Source organism: Salmo salar, chromosome ssa01, assembly GCF_905237065.1.
Source record: "Salmo salar chromosome ssa01, Ssal_v3.1, whole genome shotgun sequence".
NCBI classification, from domain to species: Eukaryota; Metazoa; Chordata; class Actinopteri; order Salmoniformes; family Salmonidae; genus Salmo; species Salmo salar.
Window position 1 is genome coordinate 153,367,827 of NC_059442.1, and position 21,914 is coordinate 153,389,740.

At 42.3% G+C, this 21,914-nt stretch overlaps 1 protein-coding gene across 1 annotated transcript in view; it reads left to right on the top strand.

Moving 5' to 3' along the window:
• The window catches only part of LOC106568667 (laminin subunit gamma-3), a 203,205-nt gene that overhangs the window by 173,098 nt on the left and 8,193 nt on the right, over window positions 1-21,914 (top strand). Inside the window, exons 18-24 of the mRNA XM_014139189.2 lie at window positions 1,554-1,749; window positions 4,220-4,473; window positions 5,935-6,011; window positions 6,471-6,605; window positions 13,840-14,089; window positions 14,223-14,366; window positions 16,872-16,974. Of these exons, the coding sequence (XP_013994664.2) occupies window positions 1,554-1,749; window positions 4,220-4,473; window positions 5,935-6,011; window positions 6,471-6,605; window positions 13,840-14,089; window positions 14,223-14,366; window positions 16,872-16,974 (1,159 nt within the window). The remainder of the gene's footprint in view (window positions 1-1,553; window positions 1,750-4,219; window positions 4,474-5,934; window positions 6,012-6,470; window positions 6,606-13,839; window positions 14,090-14,222; window positions 14,367-16,871; window positions 16,975-21,914) is intronic.

Below are 21,914 nucleotides of genomic sequence, written 5' to 3' on the forward strand. Positions count from 1 at the left end.
CAAGGGCAGTAACTACAGGGGTAAGAGGCACTGTCACACCTTCTTCTCATCTGTGCGTGTGTGTGGACCATTTTAAGCCCTTAGTGATTTGGAGGAGGAACGAGGAACTCGAAGCTCTCGACCCGCTCCCCTGCGTGTTGCTAAGGGCACAGCCATCATAGTTAAAGGTCTTACCTACCTGGCACTCATGAGAGTATTTGTAACCCCTCCCCTTGCTCACTGCCACAGTTAAATACTGTAAATGTCTTTACTATAAAACCCATAAAAACATTTCACACATACGAGGTCCCTTATACCCCCCCTCCCCGCTGTTGTTATTGACCCATCACCATTGTATAATGAAATTTGCTCCAAACCAACAATTAGTAAGTCTATTCTAACTCCTACCCATGGGTGTGTTTGTAGTCTAACAATGGTGGCCATCTGGCCTCTTTTCAAAAACCAAGATAAATAATAAATCAGACTGAAGTCAATGTGAAGTCACTGATACAAAAACAGCTACAGAAATAGATGCTGACTGCATCCCAAATGGCACCCTATTCCCTATACAGTGCCCCTATGGGCCCTGGTGAAAAGTAGTGCACTGCACTATATAGGGAACAGGGTGCCATTTGGAAAGCAGACAGTTGCTTTAATGATCCAGTTTCTTTCTCATGTCTCCAGAGATTAGCACCAAATACATGTCCCATACAGTATGCTCCAGACTCTATACAGTGGCTGCTCTCTGCAGGCAAAGCTAATAGCAGAATTTTGTCGCTTCTGTAAAGTATACCTGTTCTTGCTAAAGTAGTTTGTTTTCTCTCTCTCTCACCGCTGGCTTTCTGCACACCTTCATCCCTTCTAAAGACAGCAGAGAAAAAAAGGGGGTGGAGAGGGATAAAGGAACAGTAAAGAAACAGGAAGAAATCCTTTCCTTTCCTCGCTTGTGCTGTATGTTCCTTTGTTCATGCAAGGAGAATTTAAAACACAAGATACACTATTGTCTTATATTGTGAGTTGCCTAATTGTGGTACTTGGCCTAGTATAAGAACTGTGATTTTACCTATGGGGGGCTGCAGTGAATAAATGAAAGGGTATTATTATAATTTTTGTAAATTAACCTTTATTTAACTAGGCAAGTCAGTTAAGAACAAATTCTTATTTACAATGACATCCTACCCCGGCCAAACCCAGACAACACTGGGCAAATTGTGCACCACCCTATGGGGCTCCCAATCACAGCCAGATGTGATACAGCCTGGATTTGAACCAGGGACTGTAGTGACACCTCTTTCACTGAGATGCAGTGCCTTAGACCGCTGCGCCACTCAGGAGTACAGGAGTGCCATCTCCACCGACCTGCTCACCTACTAGTGCTTAGCAGCCACACACACACACACATTCACACACATTCACACACAGGTTTAGCCTGCTAATTGCCTACTTTGAGAGTGTTTGGCACCCCAGCCAGTAATGTGTTTAATCACAGAGGCCTGGCTTTATATTTTTTTTATCATTGACAATCTCTCCCACAAATCATCCATTGTCTGCTGTTCTGGTGTTTTCCTATACAGGCAGGGAGGTTGAAGGCTCGGTTGCAGGATTTGGAGAATCTCCTAGCACGCTTCGACTGCCGGAGTGGCTATGGGCACTACCATCATGTGCGCGAGTATCACATGCGACAGCTTCACGAGCGACAGCATCATGAGCGTGGGCATCAAGGGGAGGACAGCCTGCCCAATGCGCTGGAGGACTTCCTGGCTATCCAAGGTAACCAATCATCAGCCACCCACTCATTCCACACGACCAATCAGAAAACATTCTAACAGTTTGTCCTTTTCATTCAACCAGTCAGGACATATCAGCAGAAATCTGACTGCCAATGCTGTTTACCACTGCCATTATATCTGACACATGGCCTAGCTCATACTGTAGATAACAATACCATCATGCTATCCCGTACTAGACTGTCTAGTATACCTAGAATAGTGGACACCGAGCTGCACCCGGAATGACTGTCCATGCCTAGCTGACTCTGTTCAGCTTGACATTGTTAAAGATATAACACAACAATATAATGATAAAACCAAACATAATTGGATGGAAAGAGTCAGAATCAGCATGAATCAGGAGTCAACCAGCCTTACAATCTTCTCTCCACACTTGCTGACTTTCTCATTATCTTATGAGCAGAGGGGAAAAAGTACCATAAAAGGCTTACATGCTCATTGACATAGACCGAATGGAGGCTAAATCCCCACAATACAGTTCATAGCAGGCAGGACTGTGTGTGACCATCTTAATCCCTGTTTGTATGACAGACATGCAGCTAGCAAATTTTTAATCCCTCTTCTTCATTATGATGAAAACTCCAATCAGGATTATGCCTGTCCGACCGCTCCCCACAGCACGCTGGTACCCCGCCACATTGCTAAAAAGGCTACACTGCTCTGTAGTAACCAAAAAAGTGTTCAACAAATCAAAATATATTTGATATTTGAGATTCTTCAAAGTAGCCACCCTTTGCCTTGATGACAGCTTTGCACACTTTTAGCATTCTCTCAACCAGCTTCATGAGGTAGTCACCTGGAATGCATATATATTAACAGGTGTGCTTTGTTACAAGTTCATTTGTGGAATTTCTTTCCTTCTTAATGCGTTTGAGCCAATCAGTTGTGTTATGACAAGGTAGGGGTGGCATACAGAAGATAGCCCTATTTGGTAAAAGACCAAGTCCATATTATGGCAAGAACAGCTCAAATAAGCAAAGAGAAATGACAGTCCATCATTACTTCATGACATGAAGGTCAGTCAATCCGGAACATTTCAAGAACTTTGAAAGTTTCTTCAAGTGTAGTCGCAAAAACCCTCAAGCTCTATGATGAAACAGGCTCTCATGAGGACCGCCACAGGAAAGGAAGACCCAGAGTTACCTCTGCTGCAGAGGATAAGTTCATTAGAGTTAACTGCACCTCAGATTGCAGCCCAAATACATGCTTTACAGAGTTCAAGTAACAGACTAATCTCAACATCAACTGTTCAGAGGAGACTGCGTGAATCAAGCCTTCATGGTCGAATTGCTGCAGAGAGACCACTACTAAAAGACACCAATAAGAATAAGAGACGTGTTTGGGCCAAGACACATGAGCAATGGATTTTAGACCAGTGGAAATCTGTCCTTTGGTCTGATGAGTCCAAATTTGAGATTTTGGGTTCCAACCGCTGTGTCTTTGTAAGACGCAGAGTAGGTGAACGGATGATCTCCGCATGTGTGGTTCCCACCATGAATCATGGAGGATGAGGTGTGATGGTGTGGGGGTGCTTTGCTGGTGACACTGTCTGTGATTTATTGAGAATTTAAGGCACATTTAACCAGCCTGGCTACCACAGCATTCTGCAACGATACGCCATCCCATCTGGTTTGCGCTTAGTGGGACTATCATTTGTTTTCAACAGGACAATGACCGAACACCCCTCCAGGCTGTGTAAAGGCTATTTGACCAATAAGGAGAGTGATGAAGTGCTGCATCAGATGACCTGGCCTCCACAATCCCCCAATCTCAACCCAATTGAGATGGTTTGGGATGAGTTGGACCGCAGAGTGAAGGAAAAGCAGCCAACAAGTGCTCAGCATATGTGGGAACTCCTTCAAGATAGTAAAAATTAAGAAAAACCCTTGAATGAGTAGGTGTGTCCAAATCTTTGACTGGTACTGTACATACACACACACACAGAGACAGAGACAGAGACAGAGACACACACACACAAATGCAGGATAACATCCCACAGAGGATGCAGTAAACACCCACCTCTCACAGATAGAGCCAGAAGGTCACACCAGCGAGGCACACTGCAATAAACAACTTAACAATAAAGCTACAACAATAACCAAAGGCACCCGGACACACAGAGAGCATTTTTAGCACAAACGGTGAATTCAGTCTGAGAATTGACGACTGCCCACATGCAATCCATGATCATATGTAGGCCGTCATTGTAAATAAGAATTTGTTCTTAACTGACTTGCCTAGTTAAATAAAGGTAAAAAAATAAAAATATATATATATATATATATGAAAATAAAATCAAAAGCAACAGTTCCACTACAAAGTCCTACTATAAAGGGGTTGGCAGTACTTGTGTCCTAAATAACAACATTGAAATGGAATCAAAAGGATCCATTTAACGATCCATGCTGTGTGTTTTTCTATCACATCAGTGTTTTTCTGTTTCTCTGCAGAGGCAAAGGAAGCCTTGGTTAAACAGTTTGCTCTCATGGAGACGTCTACACACACTCTCTCAGCCCAGCTGCACAATGTTACCCCAGCTATGAACTGTAGTGCCAGCATGGAGGAAGAGCAGGAGGAGGAGAAAAAGGAGGAGGGGAAGGAGGACAGGCGGAGAACATTGTGTAGTACCCTTGCTGATGCTGTATCCGTGGTCAGAAGTGCTCAGACACAGCTGAAGCAGGCAACACTGGACCTGGACAACATGGTCAGTGGGACATTTACTCTCACTTTGGCTATGTCCTAATTACAGATGTCGGATCTTAATGTGAGCCAGTTTGCTACAGCCAGAAAATAATCATACAGCAACAGGAAATGTGAATTATAGTTATTTTAATTAATCAACATTTTTGTAGGGGTTGATACATTTTTCGTAAGGGAAAATTATGTCTGAAATTTCAAAGTAGAAATTAAAAACTTCAGAACTCTTTTTAAACCTCAAATACACTACAATTATTAAATCCTGAAACAGGATGGTCAAATTAAGATCCTACATCTGTATTTCGCCTTCCTCCCAAAGTGTGCACTTCTTCACTTCCCTTCACTGATTTGAAAGTAAATGACTCCATGCCTCCATCAATCCAAGGCTATTGTGTTTGTGGGAAGTAGTGAACGTGTGCACATTTCAGTAGAAAGGGGATTTTATTGGGACACAGCCACTGTCTCTGACACATCAATGACTGCTGTTGAGTCATTTGAAGCAGTCATAACTATAGTTTATCTTATTATAATAAGCAGTATCATACATTCATGTATACAGCAGAGCTCACATGTATACAGTGGAGCTCACATGTATATAGTAGAGTTCACACAATAAATGCTGACGAGGTCGATAGTCATTTGTCCATTTCAAGTATTTTGGCATTTTTTTATCCTGGGAAGGATACTGATAATTCAGTAGAGGTGTAATGTATTGATCCACAGTGATGGCTAAAGTGCAGTATTTCTCCCTCTGAAGCTCCATATCCCTACCATAAAGAGAGAGCAGAGAGAGAGCACACAGTTTCTCTGACTGACGCTCAAATGAAATGAACAATTTGTTCTGCACCCACAGCTCAATCTTTTCCCAGTCGCTCCATGCTCACTAGCAGCAGCTTGGAATCTATTATGAATATGGCTGCCATGTTATGTGGTTTTGGGGAAATGAGAGCGCTTGTTTTGGCGGTGTGTGTGTGTGTGTGTGTGTGCGCAAGCCTGGAGCCAGAGCAATGCAATTCCACATTAACAAGCAGAACGGCTCTGAAATAGGAAGAGAACATCTTTGCGTGTCATATACTGTGATTCACTTTCCTCTCTTTTATTAGCACTTTCTCAAAATAAATGTCACACAGTGAAATAGTCAACATTTATGCACTAGGACTTGTAAATGGAAACATTGACTCTGTCTACGTTAGTGAGTGAATATGTGCTGTAGTTGGAGCCTTCAGTATGACTTCCTGAAATGACTTTATTGAGTCAGTCTACTTTCTGTGAGTTTAACACTGGTCCTGGGGTCATGTAAGGTTAGCTGATAACTGTGCATGGTCACAATTCAGGTTTTAAATCAACTGACGTCACGTCCCATCCAGAGCACGTGTAGCACCTTGTCCTCAGACAGTTTTCTTTGTCTGCTAGCCTGCCACCTCTGCACGCTTTCATTTCATCCATTTTTTTCTATGCTTTTCCAAAGGTCATTCCTTTCGAGGTGCCACCGGTGCCCAACCGATGGAACTTAGCGGTGAACCAATCAGAGGTCCTTATGAAAAGGTAAGTCAGTGGAGTTCAATAGACTTTTAAGTGGCCAATTATGGCAAACAAAGGTCATCTCCCCTAATGTAGGCCCTGCCTCTTCCATCTGTCAGTCGCACAATGGCTGGCCTGCCACAGACACCCTCAATCAATGACCACAATACAAAACGTTATTATGCAGAAGTAATACATTAGGTCTAGTGAGAGGAAATGGAGAGATTGACTCAATAGCTGGAATCCATTTGACTTCTCCTCAGCAGACCAGTTGTTTTTTTGTCAAATAATTGAAAGCGTTTCATCAAACCTGCCTGGAGTGCCAGATGGGCAGGGTTTAGGCTTGCATTTTTGGCTCTATTCAGTTCCATTGCGGCAGACAAGATCAACCAAGCTGAAGTCAAACAAATACTATTTGAACCCAGGTGTGGTTGTCAGGCCCATATATCTAATACCCTATCTGTTTTTCTCTCTATCTGTCAGCCACACAGAGATGTCTGGTCGTATAGAGTCTATAGCTACCAAGGCGTTCATGGCCTCCAACCAGACCTACTCTCTACTGATGGACCTACTGGAGGACAACTCTACAAAGGAATACATCAGCAACCTCACGGAGCAGTGAGTAACTACACATAACACACACACACACACACACACACGTATGCAGGCATGTGGAAGCACACACGTATGCAGGCATACAGGAACACACACACACACACACACACAGGCACAGACACACATCATGAAGTGCTTCAAGAGGCTAGTCAAAGACCATATCACCTCCTCCCTCACCGACACACTCAACCCTCTCCAATTCACCTACCACCCTGACAGATCCACGGACGACGCAATCGACAATGAACTGAACACTGCCCTCACCCACCTGGACAAAAGGATTACATATGTGAGGATGCTGTTTATTGACTACAGCTCGGCCTTCAATAACATAGTGCCCTCTAAGTTCACCACAAAGCTAACGGCCCTGGGACTGAACTCCTCCCTATGCAACTGGGTCCTGGACTTCCTGACGGGACACCTCCAGAGGGTGAAGATAGGCAACATTACATCCTCGACACTGATTCTCAACACGAGGGCCCCACTAGGGTTCGTACTCAAATCAAATTTATTTTTATATAGCCCTTCGTACATCAGCTGATATTCTCAAAGTGCTGTACAGAAACCCAGCCTAAAACCCCAAACAACAAGCAAAGCATGTGAAAGAAGCACGGTGGCTAGGAAAAACAGGGAGTACAGTCCCCTCCTGTACTCCCTGTATACCCACGACTACGTGTTCGCACACAGTTCCAACTCCATCATCAAGTTTGCTGACGACACAACAGCAGTAGGCCTGATTACCAACAAAAACGAGATGGCCTACAGGGAAGAGGTAGGCACTCTGACAGCGTGTGACCACTTCACGTGGTAGGAGCTGAAACGGTCAAACCACACGGACACTGTAGTGAAGAAGCCACGACAGCGACTCTTCAACCTCAGGATGCTGAAGAAATCTGCCCTGTCCCCGCGGGCCCTCACAGTGTTCTACAGGAGTACCATCGAGAGCATACTGACGGACTGCATCACAGCCTGGTATGGCATCTCCACTGCCGCGGACCACAAGGTGCTACAGAGGGTGGTACACTCAGCCGAACGCACCATTGGGTGCACACTGTCTGCCTTCCAAGACACTTACAATACCAGGTGTCGCAGGAAGGCCAAGAATATCATCAGGGACCCCAGCCACCCAAGCCATGTCGTGTTCTCCCTGCTTCCATCACTCAGACGCAGGCAGTACAGGAGCATCATGGCAAAAACTGGAAGACTGGCCAATAGCTTCTACCCCCAGACCATCAGACTGCTGAATAACCACCACTAGTCAGCAACCTGCTCCCACTGTCTCCCTTCTGCCACCCCCCTGCTGCTCCCCCCTGCTTCCACCGCAATGGAAATGTATCATTGCCAAAGTTGTTAATATGTCCTGCATTTTTGGAGCTCAGAGCTCAAGAATTACACTGTACCCTGTAATACATTTGTAACCCTGTACATGTGACTATTAAACTCTCTAATCTATAATGTAAACATACATACAAACCTACACAGTACACACACAGATACACACACGGCCCCTCTTTTTCTCTCTCTCTCTCTCTTTCTTGCCGCACCATTCCTCCAACACAACATCATTTTAAAGGCTCCACATGAGGTACAAAAAAGCCTTTTAACCTGCATGGATAAAAACAGACATGTCCCTTGAAGCAATATCTCAACACAGTACTTAATTTACACAATGTTGTTGCTCCTCTCCTTTTCTCTTCGGTATATTTCTCCCAAATAGCACCCAGGTGTGGTGTTAGCTGTAGTGGTGCCCCACAAAACAAGGTCATGAATCCTGCTCTTTATAGCAGCTGTTTAGAGCACACTGGAGTTAGCCTGGGTACCAGTCTCTTTAGCTAACATTCCACTCCTTGCCACCCCTTGTCATTGCCAAAGAGGCTGGCCTTTCGGCAATCTCAACGTTCAATATGCAGACGGATTTACAGCAGTTGCTGATTGGGAGTTGGAAACAACATTCATATTTTGCATGACAAAATTTCTGAATGGACATGGAGAGAATTAGCAAACTCACACAGACACACACACACACACACACACCCTAAAAAGACTCATCAATCAAAGTCACCAGCACACCTCAGACACACACAAATCACATTTTTCCTTTCCTAAAAACGTATAAAGAAAAACTAGGCTCATCTTCCTGGCTGTAGTCGATCAGAAAAAATGTCTAGGCTACATGTTAGCATAGCCTAACGCCTAACATTAGTTGACTATCAAATTAATTGTCAAGGAAGGTTTGAAGGTGGGATAGAAAGACAGCTATAGTATTATTAGAGACGTTGGTTATGTCATGATTATCCCAGCATGTGCCTTATTCCAGAGGAAGATTTGCACTGGATTCATTTTTCTAAACTGCCCCATGTATTTTTTTCATTCAAATGAGTCTGGTGGTTTTTATTCTAGCCATGAAGATATTTCAACATCTAGACGATAAAAGGCTACAATGATCACTAGTACTGGTCTGCCAAATGTAGGCTATATGTATCCCCATAGGTCTAATATTTAAATTGAGGAAGTGTTTATCATTATTTTAGCTATCCACGGTAGACGCCCCTCCTAATAAAAGGCCCCCCATCCTGGGAAGCGTACTTGCACTTGATGTGCATTTATGGAGGAAAAAGTGAACTTGCCATTTCCAAAAATTTGCTCAATGTGGAATGGGGATTCCCTGCTTTGCGATCTATTGCGTATGTGAACAGCCAGGTGTTTCTTTAATAAAATAGGCCCAGGCACTACACTTTTGTATTGCACATTTAATTCAACAGATGCATTAGACGATGTTCAACTTCAATTCACTGGCACAAAATGTTCTTGCATAGCACAGGTGGTTGTCGCCTAAATTGACTGTAGAAGGCCCAATACAGTGCATTCGGAAATTATTCAGACCCCTTGTTCATCATCAATCTACACACAATACCCCATAATGACAAAGCGAAAACAGAGGTCTCTCCAGAGATGTTCGATCGGGTTCAAGTCTGGGCTCTGGCTGGGCCACTAAAGGACATTCAGAGAATTGTCCCAAAGCCACTCCTGCATTGTCTTGGCTGTGTACTTAGGGTCATTGTCCTGTTGGAAGGTAAACCTTCATCCCAGTCTGAGGTCCTGTGCACTCTGGAGCATGTTTTCATTAAGGATCTCTCTGTACTTTGCTCATTCATCTTTCCCTCTATCCTGAGTAGTCTCCCAGTCCCAGCCACTAAAAAACATCCCCACAGCATGATGCTGCCACCACCATGCTTCACCATAGGGATGGTACCAGGTTTCCTCCAGACGTGATGCTTGGCATTCAGGCCAAAGAGTTTACTCTTGGTAATATCAGACAAGAGAATATTGTTTCTCATGGTCAGTCCTTTAGGTGCCTCATGGCAAACTTCAAGCGGGCTGTCGTGCATTTTACTGAGGAGTGTCTTTCTTCTGGCCACTCTACCATAAAGGCCTGATTGGTGGAGTGCTACAGAGATGGTTGTCCTTCTGGAAGGTTCTCCCAATTCCACAGAGGAACTCTGGAGCTCTGTCAGAGTGACCATCTGATTATTGGTCACCTCCCTGACTGAGGCCCTTCTCCCCAATTCATCAGTTTGCCGGGCGGCCAGCTCTAGGAGAATTCTTGATGGTTCCAAACTTCTTCCAATTAAGAATGATGGAGGCCACTGTGTTCTTCGGGACCTTCAATGCTGCAGACATTTTTTGGTACCCTTCCACAGATCTGTGCCTCAACACAATCCTGTCTCAGAGCTCTACGGACAATTCCTTGGACCTCATGGCTTGGTTTTTGCTCTGACATACACTGTCAACTGTGGGATCTTATATATACAGGTGTGTGCCTTAACAAATCATGTCCAAATCATACATTTGCAAAAATTTCTAAAAACCTGTTTTTGCTTTGTCATTATGGGGTATTGTGTAGATTGATGAGGGAAAAAAATATTTAATCAAATTTACAATAAGGCTGTAACGTAACAAAATGTGGAAAAAGTCAAGGGGTCTGAATACCTTCCAAATGCACTGAAGACTAGCATACGAATGATGGATTAATAAACTAACATATGAATCAACTTCTAACTTCAACTTCTAACTTTTAACTCTGTCTATGTATACAGTACCAGTCAAAAGTTTGGATGTTTTTTGCAATTGCACTTGAAGGAACTTTCAAAGTTCTTGAAATGTTCTGAATTGACTGACCTTGTCTTAAAGTAATGATGGACAGTCATTTCTCTTTGCTTATTTCAGCTGTTCTTGCCATTATATGGACTTTGTCTTTTACCAAATAGGGCTATCTTCTGTATACCACCCCTACCTTGTCACAACACAACTGATTGGCTCAAACGCATTAAGAAGGAAAGAAATTCCACAAATGAACTTGTAACAAGGCTCACCTGTTAATTGAAATGCATTCCAGGTGGCTACCTCATGAAGCTGGTTGAGAGAATGTCAAGAGTGTGCAAAGCTGTCAGCAAGGTGGCTACTTTGAAGAATCTCAAATACAAAATATATTCTAACCTCTATGGGCTAGGTGGGACGCTTGCGTCCCACCTACTGAACAGCCAGTGGAATCCCGTGGCGTGATTTTCAAATACCTTAGAAATGCTATTACTTCAATTTCTCAAACATATGACTATTTTACACCATTTTAAAGACAAGACTCTCGTTAATCTAACCACACTGTCCGATTTCAAAAAGGCTTTACAACGAAAGCAAAACATTAGATTATGTCAGCAGAGTACCCAGCCAGAAATAATCAGACACCCATTTTTCAAGCTAGCATATAATGTCACAAAAACCAAAACCACAGCTAAATGCAGCACTAACCTTTGATGATCTTCATCAGATGACACTCCTAGGACATTATGTTATACAATACATGCATGTTTTGTTCAATCAAGTTCATATTTATATCAAAAACCAGCTTTTTACATTAGCATGTGACTAGCATGTGACTAGCATTCCCACCGAACACTTCCGGTGAATTTACTAAATAACTCACGATAAACGTTCACAAAAAACATAACAAATATTTTAAGAATTATAGATACAGAACTCCTTTATGCAATCGCTATGTCCGATTTTAAAATATATTTTCGGTGAAAGCACATTTTGCAATATTCTGAGTAGATAGCCCAGCCATCACAGGCTAGATATTTTGACACCCACCAAGTGTGTCACTCACCAAACTAAGATTTACTATAAGAAAAATTGGATTACCTTTGCTGTTCTTCGTCAGAATGCACTCCCAGGACTTCTACTTCAATAACAAATGTTGGTTTGGTTCCAAATAATCCATAGTTATATCCAAATAGCGGCGTTTTGTTTGTGCGTTCAAGACACTATCCGAAGGGTAAAGAAGGGTGACGCGCCCGACCCGTTTCATGACAAAAAAAATCAAAATATTCCATTACCGTACTTCAAAGCATGTCAAACGCTGTTTAAAATCAATTTTTATGTGATTTTTCTCGTAAAAAAGCGATAATATTCCGACCGGGAAACCCTGTTTTCGTTCAAAGACTAAAAAATAAAAACATGGTGTCGGCTCGTGTACGTGCCTCAGTCTCATTGTTCTCAGATCGACCACTATCCAAATGCGCTACTGTTTTTCAGCCATGGCCTGCAAAGTCACCATTCATCGTTCTGGCGCCTTCTGAGAGCCTATGGGAGCGTTAGAAAATGTCACGTTATGCCAGAGATCCCCTGTTTTGGTTAGAGATGATCAAGAAGGCCAAGAAATAGTCAGAGAGAGCGCTTCCTGTTTGGAATCTTCTCAGGTTTTGGCCTGCCAAATGAGTTCTGTTATACTCACAGACACCATTCAAACAGTTTTAGAAACTTTAGGGTGTTTTCTATCCAAATCAAACAATTTATATGCATATTCTAGTTACTGGGCAGGAGTAGTAACCAGATTAAATCGGGTACGTTTTTTATCCAGCCGTGCAAATACTGCCCCCTATCCCCAACAGGTTATTAATTGGTTTTACACTTTTTTGGTTACTACATGATTCCATATGTGTTATTTCAATGTTTTGATATCTTCACTATTATTTTACATTGTAGAAAATAGTTTTGGAAAAAAAAGAAAAACCCTTGAATGAGTAGGTGTGTCCAAACTTTTGACTGGTACTGTATATAGCACCTTGCTCTTGATTGCTGGATATAAAATAGGCTACAGCGTTCACAATGAACTGAAGGGGAAGTTTGAATGGCGAGAGCTTCTCTGGTGTGATGTGATCATATGGGCTGGTGTTAAAAATGCAATAAATGGGAATCCTCTGTTCTCCCCACGCCCAATGTTTATTTTTACAATTAAATGTATTACATCAGAATGCCCAATGATAGAATGTTACCAATCAAATTCATGAATTAAGTTAGGAAAATATACTACCAGTCTAATTTGCATAAACATTGTGATTGGATGATAGCTGTGAGGGTTATCGAATCAGGATCAAATCCTCTGATCTCCTCAAGCTCATTAATGATAGAATGTTCATATTTGAAGATTGCAGAAAGCCAGTCTCTTTTGCAATGACAAGAAGTGGCAAGGAGTGGAATGTTAGCTAAAGAGTCTGGTCCTTAGGCTACACTGGAGTTATGAAAATAAGACATTCAGCCACAGGGGAACAGCTCTCTTCCCTCCTCTTTAAGATAATTGCTTTCTGGGGCTGCTTTCATGGAGGGAGCAGCATGGAGGGAGCAGCATCTCCTGGAGTGAGATTGTGCTGAGGATTACCCCCAAAGCTCAACGGAACCATGCAAAAACCACTGGTGGCAACGCCACGCCACGATGGGAACAGGCAGGAGCCAAGAAATGGATTACCCTCATACCAGCACTAGTGTGCTTGCTTCTGGGGATTTAATCGTAATCTTTCAGAACAATTTGGTGGGTGCATGGGTGGAAGGGTGTGTGTGGGAGGGTGTGTGAAGGAGGGTGTGTGTGGGAGGAGGTGTGGCCACCCCTCAGAGCCTGGTTCATCTCTAGGTTTCTTCCTAGGTTCCTGCCTTTCTAGGGACTTTTTCCTAGCCATCGTGCTTCTACATCTGCATTGCTTGCTGTTTGGGGTTTTGGGCTGGGTTTCTATATAGCACTTTGTGACATACATTTGATTGGTTGATGATTGATTTGTGTGTGTTTGTGTGCGTGTGTGTGTATGTGAGCATGTGTGTGCACGCGAGTGTGTCAAGAATCAAAACACTGAATGATCTAACACTCTCTCTCTCTCTCTCTCTCTCTCTCTCTCTCTCTCTCTCTCAGACTGGCAGACATGCAGCAGATAAAGGAGAATCTGACTGCCCAAGTGAATAGAACTCTAGCCAATCAACTGTCTCTGGAGGAGGAGTCTGCTGATGTCTTGGTTGCCCTAGGTAACCTCACCTCCTCCCTATTGGAGCTGTCCCAGAGGAGGCCCAAATCCACATCAGGAACCAACCAATCAGATCTCAGACCAACACAGGGTTACAACCAATCACACCCCAGCCTCGCACCATCTGCCAATCAATCAGAGGTCAGTGGCTACCGGGGTCAGGGGTTATAAGAACTCATTGTACTCTCAAGTCGACGGACTGACTGACTGACTGACTGACTGACTGACTGAATGTCTGAATTAATGAATGACAGCTGTTCGCCCCTTTCCTCAGGATGTTGAGCTAAGCAACAGGACAGCTGAGCTGGCGTTTAATGTCCAGTCTAAAGAGGAGCTGGTCAATAAGATCAGAGAGGAGATGGAGCCTCGCATACAGACCGCTCACAACAACATGGCCGCTGTAAAGGATATTTACAAGGTAGAGGGGGTTTTATCTGCACACTAGACATTTACATGTACCAGGAATATGACCTGGTGAAATGGTGCTGACAGCAATAAACAGTATATACTGACAAAAATAGACAATAGAATGTACACACAATCCACATACAGTTCAATATCCTGTAGAGCAATGGTTCCCAAACTTTTATAGTGCCATACCCCTTCAAACGTTCAACCTCCAGCTGTGTACCCCCTCTAGCACCAGGGTCAGCGCACTCTCAAATGTTGTTTTTACCATCATTGTAAGCCTGCCACACACACACTATACGATACATTTATTAAACATAAGAATGTGTGAGTTTTTGTCACAATCCGGCTCGTGGGAAGTGACCAAGAGCTCTTATAGGACCAGTGCACAAATAATAATATAATAATAATAAATTATTTTGCTCTTCATATATCCATCTTACATATAAAACCTTATTTGCTCAACGAAAATTGTGAATAACTCACCACAGGTTAATGAGAAGGGTGTGCTTGAAAGGATGCACGTAACTCTGCAATGTTGGGTTGTATGGGAGAGAGTCTCAGTCTTAAATCATTTTCCACACATATTCCACACACATATGTCTTTAGTTTTCATGCTAGTGAGGGCCGAGAATCCACTCTCACATAGTTATGTGATTGCAAAGGGCATCAGTGTCTTAACAGCGCGATTTGACAAGGCAGGATACTCTGAGTGTAGCCCAATCCAGAAATCTGGCAGTGGCTTCTGATTAAATTCAATTTTCACAGAACTGCTTGTTGCAATTTCGATGAGGCTCTCTTGTTCACATATCGGTAAGTGGGCTGGAGGCAGGGCATGAAAGGGATAACGAATCCAGTTGTTTGAGTCATCCGTTTTGGGAAAGTACCTGCGTAATTGCGGACCCAACTCATTCATTTGACATTGTCCGTAAGCTTGAGTTCATTTGCACACAAAAAATCATACAATGATGGAAAGTCCTGTGTGTTGTCCTTGTTAATGCAGACAGAGAAGAGCTCCAACTTCTTAATCATAGCCTCAATTTTGTCCTGCACACTGAATATAGTTGCGGAGAGTCCCTGTAATCCTAGATTTAGATTATTCAGGCGAGAAAAAACATCACCCAGTTAGACCAGTCGTGTGAGAAACTCATCATCATGCAAGCGGTCAGACAAGTGAAAATTATGGTCAGTAAAGAAAACTTTAAGCTTGTCTCTCAGTTCAAAAAAATGTGTCAATACTTTGCCCCTTGATAACCAGCGCACTTCTGTATGTTGTAAAAGTGTTACAGGGTCGCTGCCCATATCATTGCATAGTGCAGAAAATACACAAGAGTTCAGGGGTTTTGCTTTAACAAAGTTAACCATTTCAAATGTAATGTCCAAAACGTCTTTCAAGCTGTCAGACATTCCCTTGGTAGCAAGAGCCTCTCGGTGGATGCTGCAGTGTACCCAAGTGTCGTCGGGAGTAACTGCTTGCACACGCGTTACCACTCCACTATGTTTCCCTGTCATGGCTTTTGCGCCATCAGTACAGATACCAACACATCTTGACCACCAAAGTCCATTTGATGTCACAAAGCTGTCCAGTACTTTAAAAATATAATCTCCTGTTGTCCTGGTTTCCAGTGGTTTGCAGAAGAGTGTGTCTTCCTTAATTGACCCCCATAAACGTAACGGACATATACCAGGAGCTGGGCCAGGCCCGCCACGTCTGTTGACTCCATCCAGCTGTAATGCATAGAATTCACTGGCTTGTATGCGAAGCAGTAATTGTTTCAAAACATCTCCAGCCATGTCACTGATGCGTCGTGAAACAGTGTTGTTCGATGAAGACATTGTCTGTATAGTTTTTTTGGCCTTTTCCCCCAGCATTGTCCCAGCCATATCCGCGGCAGCAGGAAGAATTAAGTCCTCCACAACAGTACAGGTCTTGCCTGTCCTAGCCACTCGGTAGCTCACCATATAAGACGCTTCTAGCTCCTTTGTATTAATGGTATCTGTTGCTTTTATACTTCTTTCTACTCGAAAGTCGTCTGAATTCTTGCTCAAAAACGTATTTAATCAGGACAACAGTTTTCAGCTGTGCTATCATAATTGCGAAATGGTTTTCTAATGATCAATTAGCCTTTTAAAATGATAAACTTGGATTAGCTAACACAACATGCCATTGGAACACAGGAGTGAGGGTTGCTGATAATAGGCCTCTGTACGCATATGTAGATATTCCATAAAAAATTTGCCGTTTCCACCTACAATAGTCATTTACAACAACAATGTCTACACTGTATTTGTGATCAGTTTGATGTTATTTTAATGGACCAAAAAATGTGCTTTTCTTTTGAAAATTGTTTTATTTCAATTGTTTTATTAGAACTACAGTAGATGGTAGATGCTTCTGCGTCAAATCAGTCAGTGACCCCATAGTCAGGATGCTGTGCTGTCTGATGTGTAACTCTTGAGGTTCTGTGAGGTTCACTCCCTACTCTCTCTCTATCCCTGGTACCTCCCTCTGCAGCTGACAGCTCATGCCCAGGGGTCAAAGGTCCTGGCCCTGTCATCGGTGGTGACAGGGAAAGAAATGGAGTCAGAGGCCATCGCCCTGTGGAGAGAACTGGAAGGTGATGTTTGCAGCATGTTCTATTTCTGTTTCTTTTTCTGTTGTTTTACATTTCAGACTTTTTGCTTAGTTTTCATATTACCATCACTACAATATCAGCCCATGGAGTTATTCTAATCAAAATATCAAAATGCTTAGAAAAACAAATGTAACACAAATGTAACCATTTGTTTCTCCCTGCTAAGCTCCGCTTGTCATTTTGTGAAGGGAAGAAGAGCAGCTGTGATTGTGGGAAATAATAACAAAGCCTCAAATGCACTCTGAGTTTCACAGCCTCCAGTTCATTTCAACAATATATTCACTGTTAATAAAAATAAATAAAAAGTGTCATGTCATATTTGTTGTTGGAAATCTCATCAGGGTAGTCTGAATAGAAACCCTTACAAATCAAAGCACGTGAAATTTGCAGCTTCAGTTGTCAAAATCTCATTTTCACATGTGAAATTGAATTTTCACAAATTAAATAGTTGTTTCACATGTTGAGCCTATGTTTTACATATGAAACCATATTTTCACATGTAGTAGAGTTTCCACATATGAAATTCTGTAAAAAGATAACTTAGCCTACCTGAGTATAATAATGAAAGTGTTTTAAAAAGAATGATTTATTATTTCTGAGCCAACCATTTGGAGTGTTACTGCTGCAGGTGCATGCCTCTCTTCTTCATACGTTGGTCAGTGACCATTGGAAGAAATTAATCAAAAAGGACAGAGAAGCTAGCGTTCTGTCTCCTTCTTTATTATATTTAACATGTTAAAAGTAAAGATCTCAGATTTAATCATTTAACTCAAGTTTACTTTTTGTAATTGTTTTGTGCAAAAAAAGTAATCACATTGTCTGAAAGCATTCAAAATACACTGGAAACATCAAATACATAATCTGTACAGCTAAAAACAACAATGTGATTTCAAAACAAATTGACTTTCAAAACAGTTTAGCAGATGTTTTAACGCGTGCAGCAAAATGCTTATGTTACTGACTCTTAACAATGCAGTAAAATGTCATACAAGTACACAAATAAATCTACACACAATCTACACACAATACCCCATAATGGCAAAGTGAAAACAGGTTTTTAGAATATTTTGCAAAATAGAAAACAGAAATATCTTATTTACATAAGTATTCAGACCCTTGAAATTTAGCTCAGGTGCATCCTGTTTCCATTAATCATCCCTGAGATGTTTCTAAAACTTGATTGAAGGCCACCTGTGCTAAATTCAATTGAATGGACATGATTTGGAAAGGCACACATCTGTCTATATAAGGTCTCACAGTTGACAGTGCATGTCAGAGCAAAAACCAAGCCATGAGGTCGAAGGAATTGTCCGTAGAGTTCCAAGACAGGATTGTGTCGAGGCACAGATCTGGGGAAGGGTACCAAAAAATGTCTGCAGCATTGAAGGTCCCCAAGAACACAGTGGCCTCCATCATTCTTAAATGGAAGAAGTTTGGAACCACCAAGACTTTTCCAAGAGCTGGCCGCCTGGCCAAACTGACCAATCGGGGAAAAAGGGCCTTGGTCAGGGAGGTGACTTTTGGCAAACTCCACTTGGAGTTTGCTAAAAGGCACCTAAAGGACTCTCAGATCAAGAGAAACAAAATGCTCTGGTCTGATGAAACCAAGATTATAGTCTTTGGCTTGAACGCCAAGCGTCACATCTGGAGGAAACCTGGCACCGTCCCTACGGTGAAGCATGGTGGTGGCAGCATCATGCTGTGGGGATGAATTTTAGCATCAGGAACTGGGAGACTACTCAGGATCAAGGGAAAGATGAACGGAGCACTCAAGACCTCAGGCTGTGGTGAAGGTTCACCTTCCAACAGGACAATGACCCTAAGCACACAGCCAAGACAACGCAGGAGTGGCTTCGGGACAATTCTCTGAATGTCCTTGAGTGGCCAATCCAGAGCCCGGACTTGAACCCGATCTAACATCTCTGGAGAGACCTGAAAATAGCTGTGCAGCGACGCTCCCCATCCAAACTCATAGAGCTTGAGGGGATATCTAGAGAACAATGGGAGAAACTCCCAAAATACAGGTGTGCCAAGCTTGTAGCATCATACCCAAAAAGACTTGAGGCTGTAATCGCTGCCATACAGTGGCTTGCGAAGTATTCACCCCCCTTGGCATTTTTCCTATTTTGTTGCCTTACAACCTGGAATTAAAATAGATTTTTGGGGGGGGTTGTATCTTTTGATTCACACAACCTGAATTCCAAAATATGTTTTATTGTGAAACAAACAAGAAATAAGCCAAAAATCTGAAAACTTGAGCATGCACAACTATTCATGCCACAGATTCTCAATTGGATTGAGGTCTGGGCTTTGACTAGGCCATTCCAAGACATTTAAATGTTTCCCCTTAAACCACTCGACTGTTGCTTTAGCAGTATGCTTAGGGTCATTGTCCTGCTGGAAGGTGAACCTCCTTCCCAGTCTCAAATCTCTGGAAGACTGAAACAGGTTTCCCTCAAGAATTTCCCTGTATTTAGCGCCATCCATCATTCCTTCAATTCTGACCAGATTCCCAGTCCCTGCCGATGGAAAAACATCCCCACAGCATGATGCTGCCACCACCATGCTTCACTGTGGGGATGGTGTTCTCGGGGTAAAGTTGAGGTGTTGGGTTTGCGCCAGACATTGCATTTTCCTTGATGGCCAAAAAGCAACAGAGTCCCTTCTTCCATATGCCTTTTGGCGAACAATAAACGCGTTTGCTTATTATCTTCTTTAAGCAATGGCTTTTTTTCTGGCCACTCTACCCTAAGCCCAACTCTGTGGAGTGTACGGCTTAAAGTGGTCCTATGGACAGATACTCCAATCTCTGCTGTGGAGCTTTGCAGATCCTTCAGGGTTATCGTTGGTGTCTTTGTTGCCTCTCTGATTAATGCCCTCCTTGCCTGGTCTGTGAGTTTTGGTGGGCGGCCCTCTCTTGGCAGGTTTGTTGTGGTGCCATATTCTTTCCATTTTTTAATAATGGATTTAATGGTGCTCCCTGGGATGTTCAAAGTTTCAGATATTTTTTTATATCCCAACCTTGATCTGTACTTCTCCACAACTTTGTTCCTGACCTGTTTGGAGAGCGCCTTGGTCTTCATAGTGCTGCTTGCTTGGTGGTGCCCCTTGCTCAGTGGTGTGGCGGACTCTGTGGCCTTTCAGAACAGGTGTATATATACTGAGATCATGTGACAGATCATGTGACACTTAGATTGCACACAGGTGGACTTTATTTAACTAATTATGTGACTGGTTGCACCAGATATTATTTAGGGGCTTCAAAGGGGTGAATACATATGCACGCACCATTTTTCTGTTTTTTTTATGTACTTTTATATATATATAATTTTTTTAACAAGTAATTTTTTTCATTTAACTTCACCAATTTGGAATATTTTGTGTATGTCCATTACATGAAATCCAAACAAAAATCCATTTAAATTACAGGTTATAATGAAACAAAATAGGGGGGTGAAAACTTTTGCTAGGCACTGTAGGTGCTTCAACAAAGCACTGAGTAAAGGGTCTGAATACTTATGTAAATTTAATATTTAAGTTTTTATTTTTATACATTTGCAAACATTTCTAAAACCTGATTTTGCTTTGTCATTATGGGTCATTGTGTGTAGATTGATGAGGGGAAAAAAAGTTTTTTATCAATTTTAGAATAAGGCTGTAACGTGACAAAATGTGGAAAAAGTCAGAGGGTCTGAATACTTTCCAAATGCACTGTATTAATAAATATGCGTTGTATATAAGCAGTGAAACTAAGATGCATTTTACAGTAGTAGAAATATTAGGATGAGCTATGTCGCGAATGCAGTATTGAAATACACAGTACAAAACCCCATAGCAAAATGGCTGGAATTGCAGGAAATTAGCTTCATCATCCCAGACTCACTCCAATTTGCATACTGCCACAACAGGTCCATAGATGACGCAATTTCAATTGCACTCCACACTGCCCTCACCCACCTAGATACAGTTGAAGTCGGAATACACCTTAGCCAAATACATTTAAACTCAGTTTTTCACATTTTCCTGACATTTAATCCTAGTAAAAAATCCATCCCTGTCTTAGGTCAGTTAGGATCACCACTTTATTTTAAGAATGTGAAATGTCAGAATAATAGTAGATAGAATGATTTATTTCAGCTTTTATTTCTTTCATCACATTCCTAGTGGGTCAGAAGTTTACATACACTCAATTAGTATTTGGTAGCATTGCCTTTAAAATTGTTTAACTTGGGTCAAACGTTTCGGGTAGCCTTCCACAACAAGTTGGTTGAATTTTGGCCCTTTGCTCCTGACAGAGCTGGTGTAACTGAATCAGGTTAGTAGGCCTCCTTGCTCGCACACACTTTTTCAGTTCTGACCACAAATATTCTATAGGATTGAGGTCAGGGCTTTGTGATGGCCACTCCAATACCTTGACTTTGTTGTCCTTCAGCCATTTTGCCAGAACTTTGGAAGTATGCATGTATGTATGTCCATTTGGAAGACCCATTTGCAACCAAGCTTTAACTTCCTGACTGATGTCTTGAGATGTTGCTTCAATATATCCACATAATTTTCTTTCCTCATGATGCCATCTATTTTGTGAAGTGCACCAGTCCCTCCTGCAGCAAAGCACTGCCACAACATGATGCTGCCAACCCATGCTTCACTGTTGGGATGGTGTTCTTCGGCTTGCAAGCATCCCCCTTTTTCCTCCTTGCATAACGATGGTCATTATGGCCAAACAGTTCTATTTTTGTTTCATCAGACCAGAGGACATTTCTCCAAAAAGTACGATCTTTGTCCCCATGTGCAGTCGCAAACCGTAGTCTGGCTTTTTTATGGCGGTTTTGGAGCAGTGACTTCTTCCTTGCTGAGCTGCCGTTCATGTTATGTCGATATAGGACTCGTATTACTGTGGATATATACTGCTCAAAAAAATA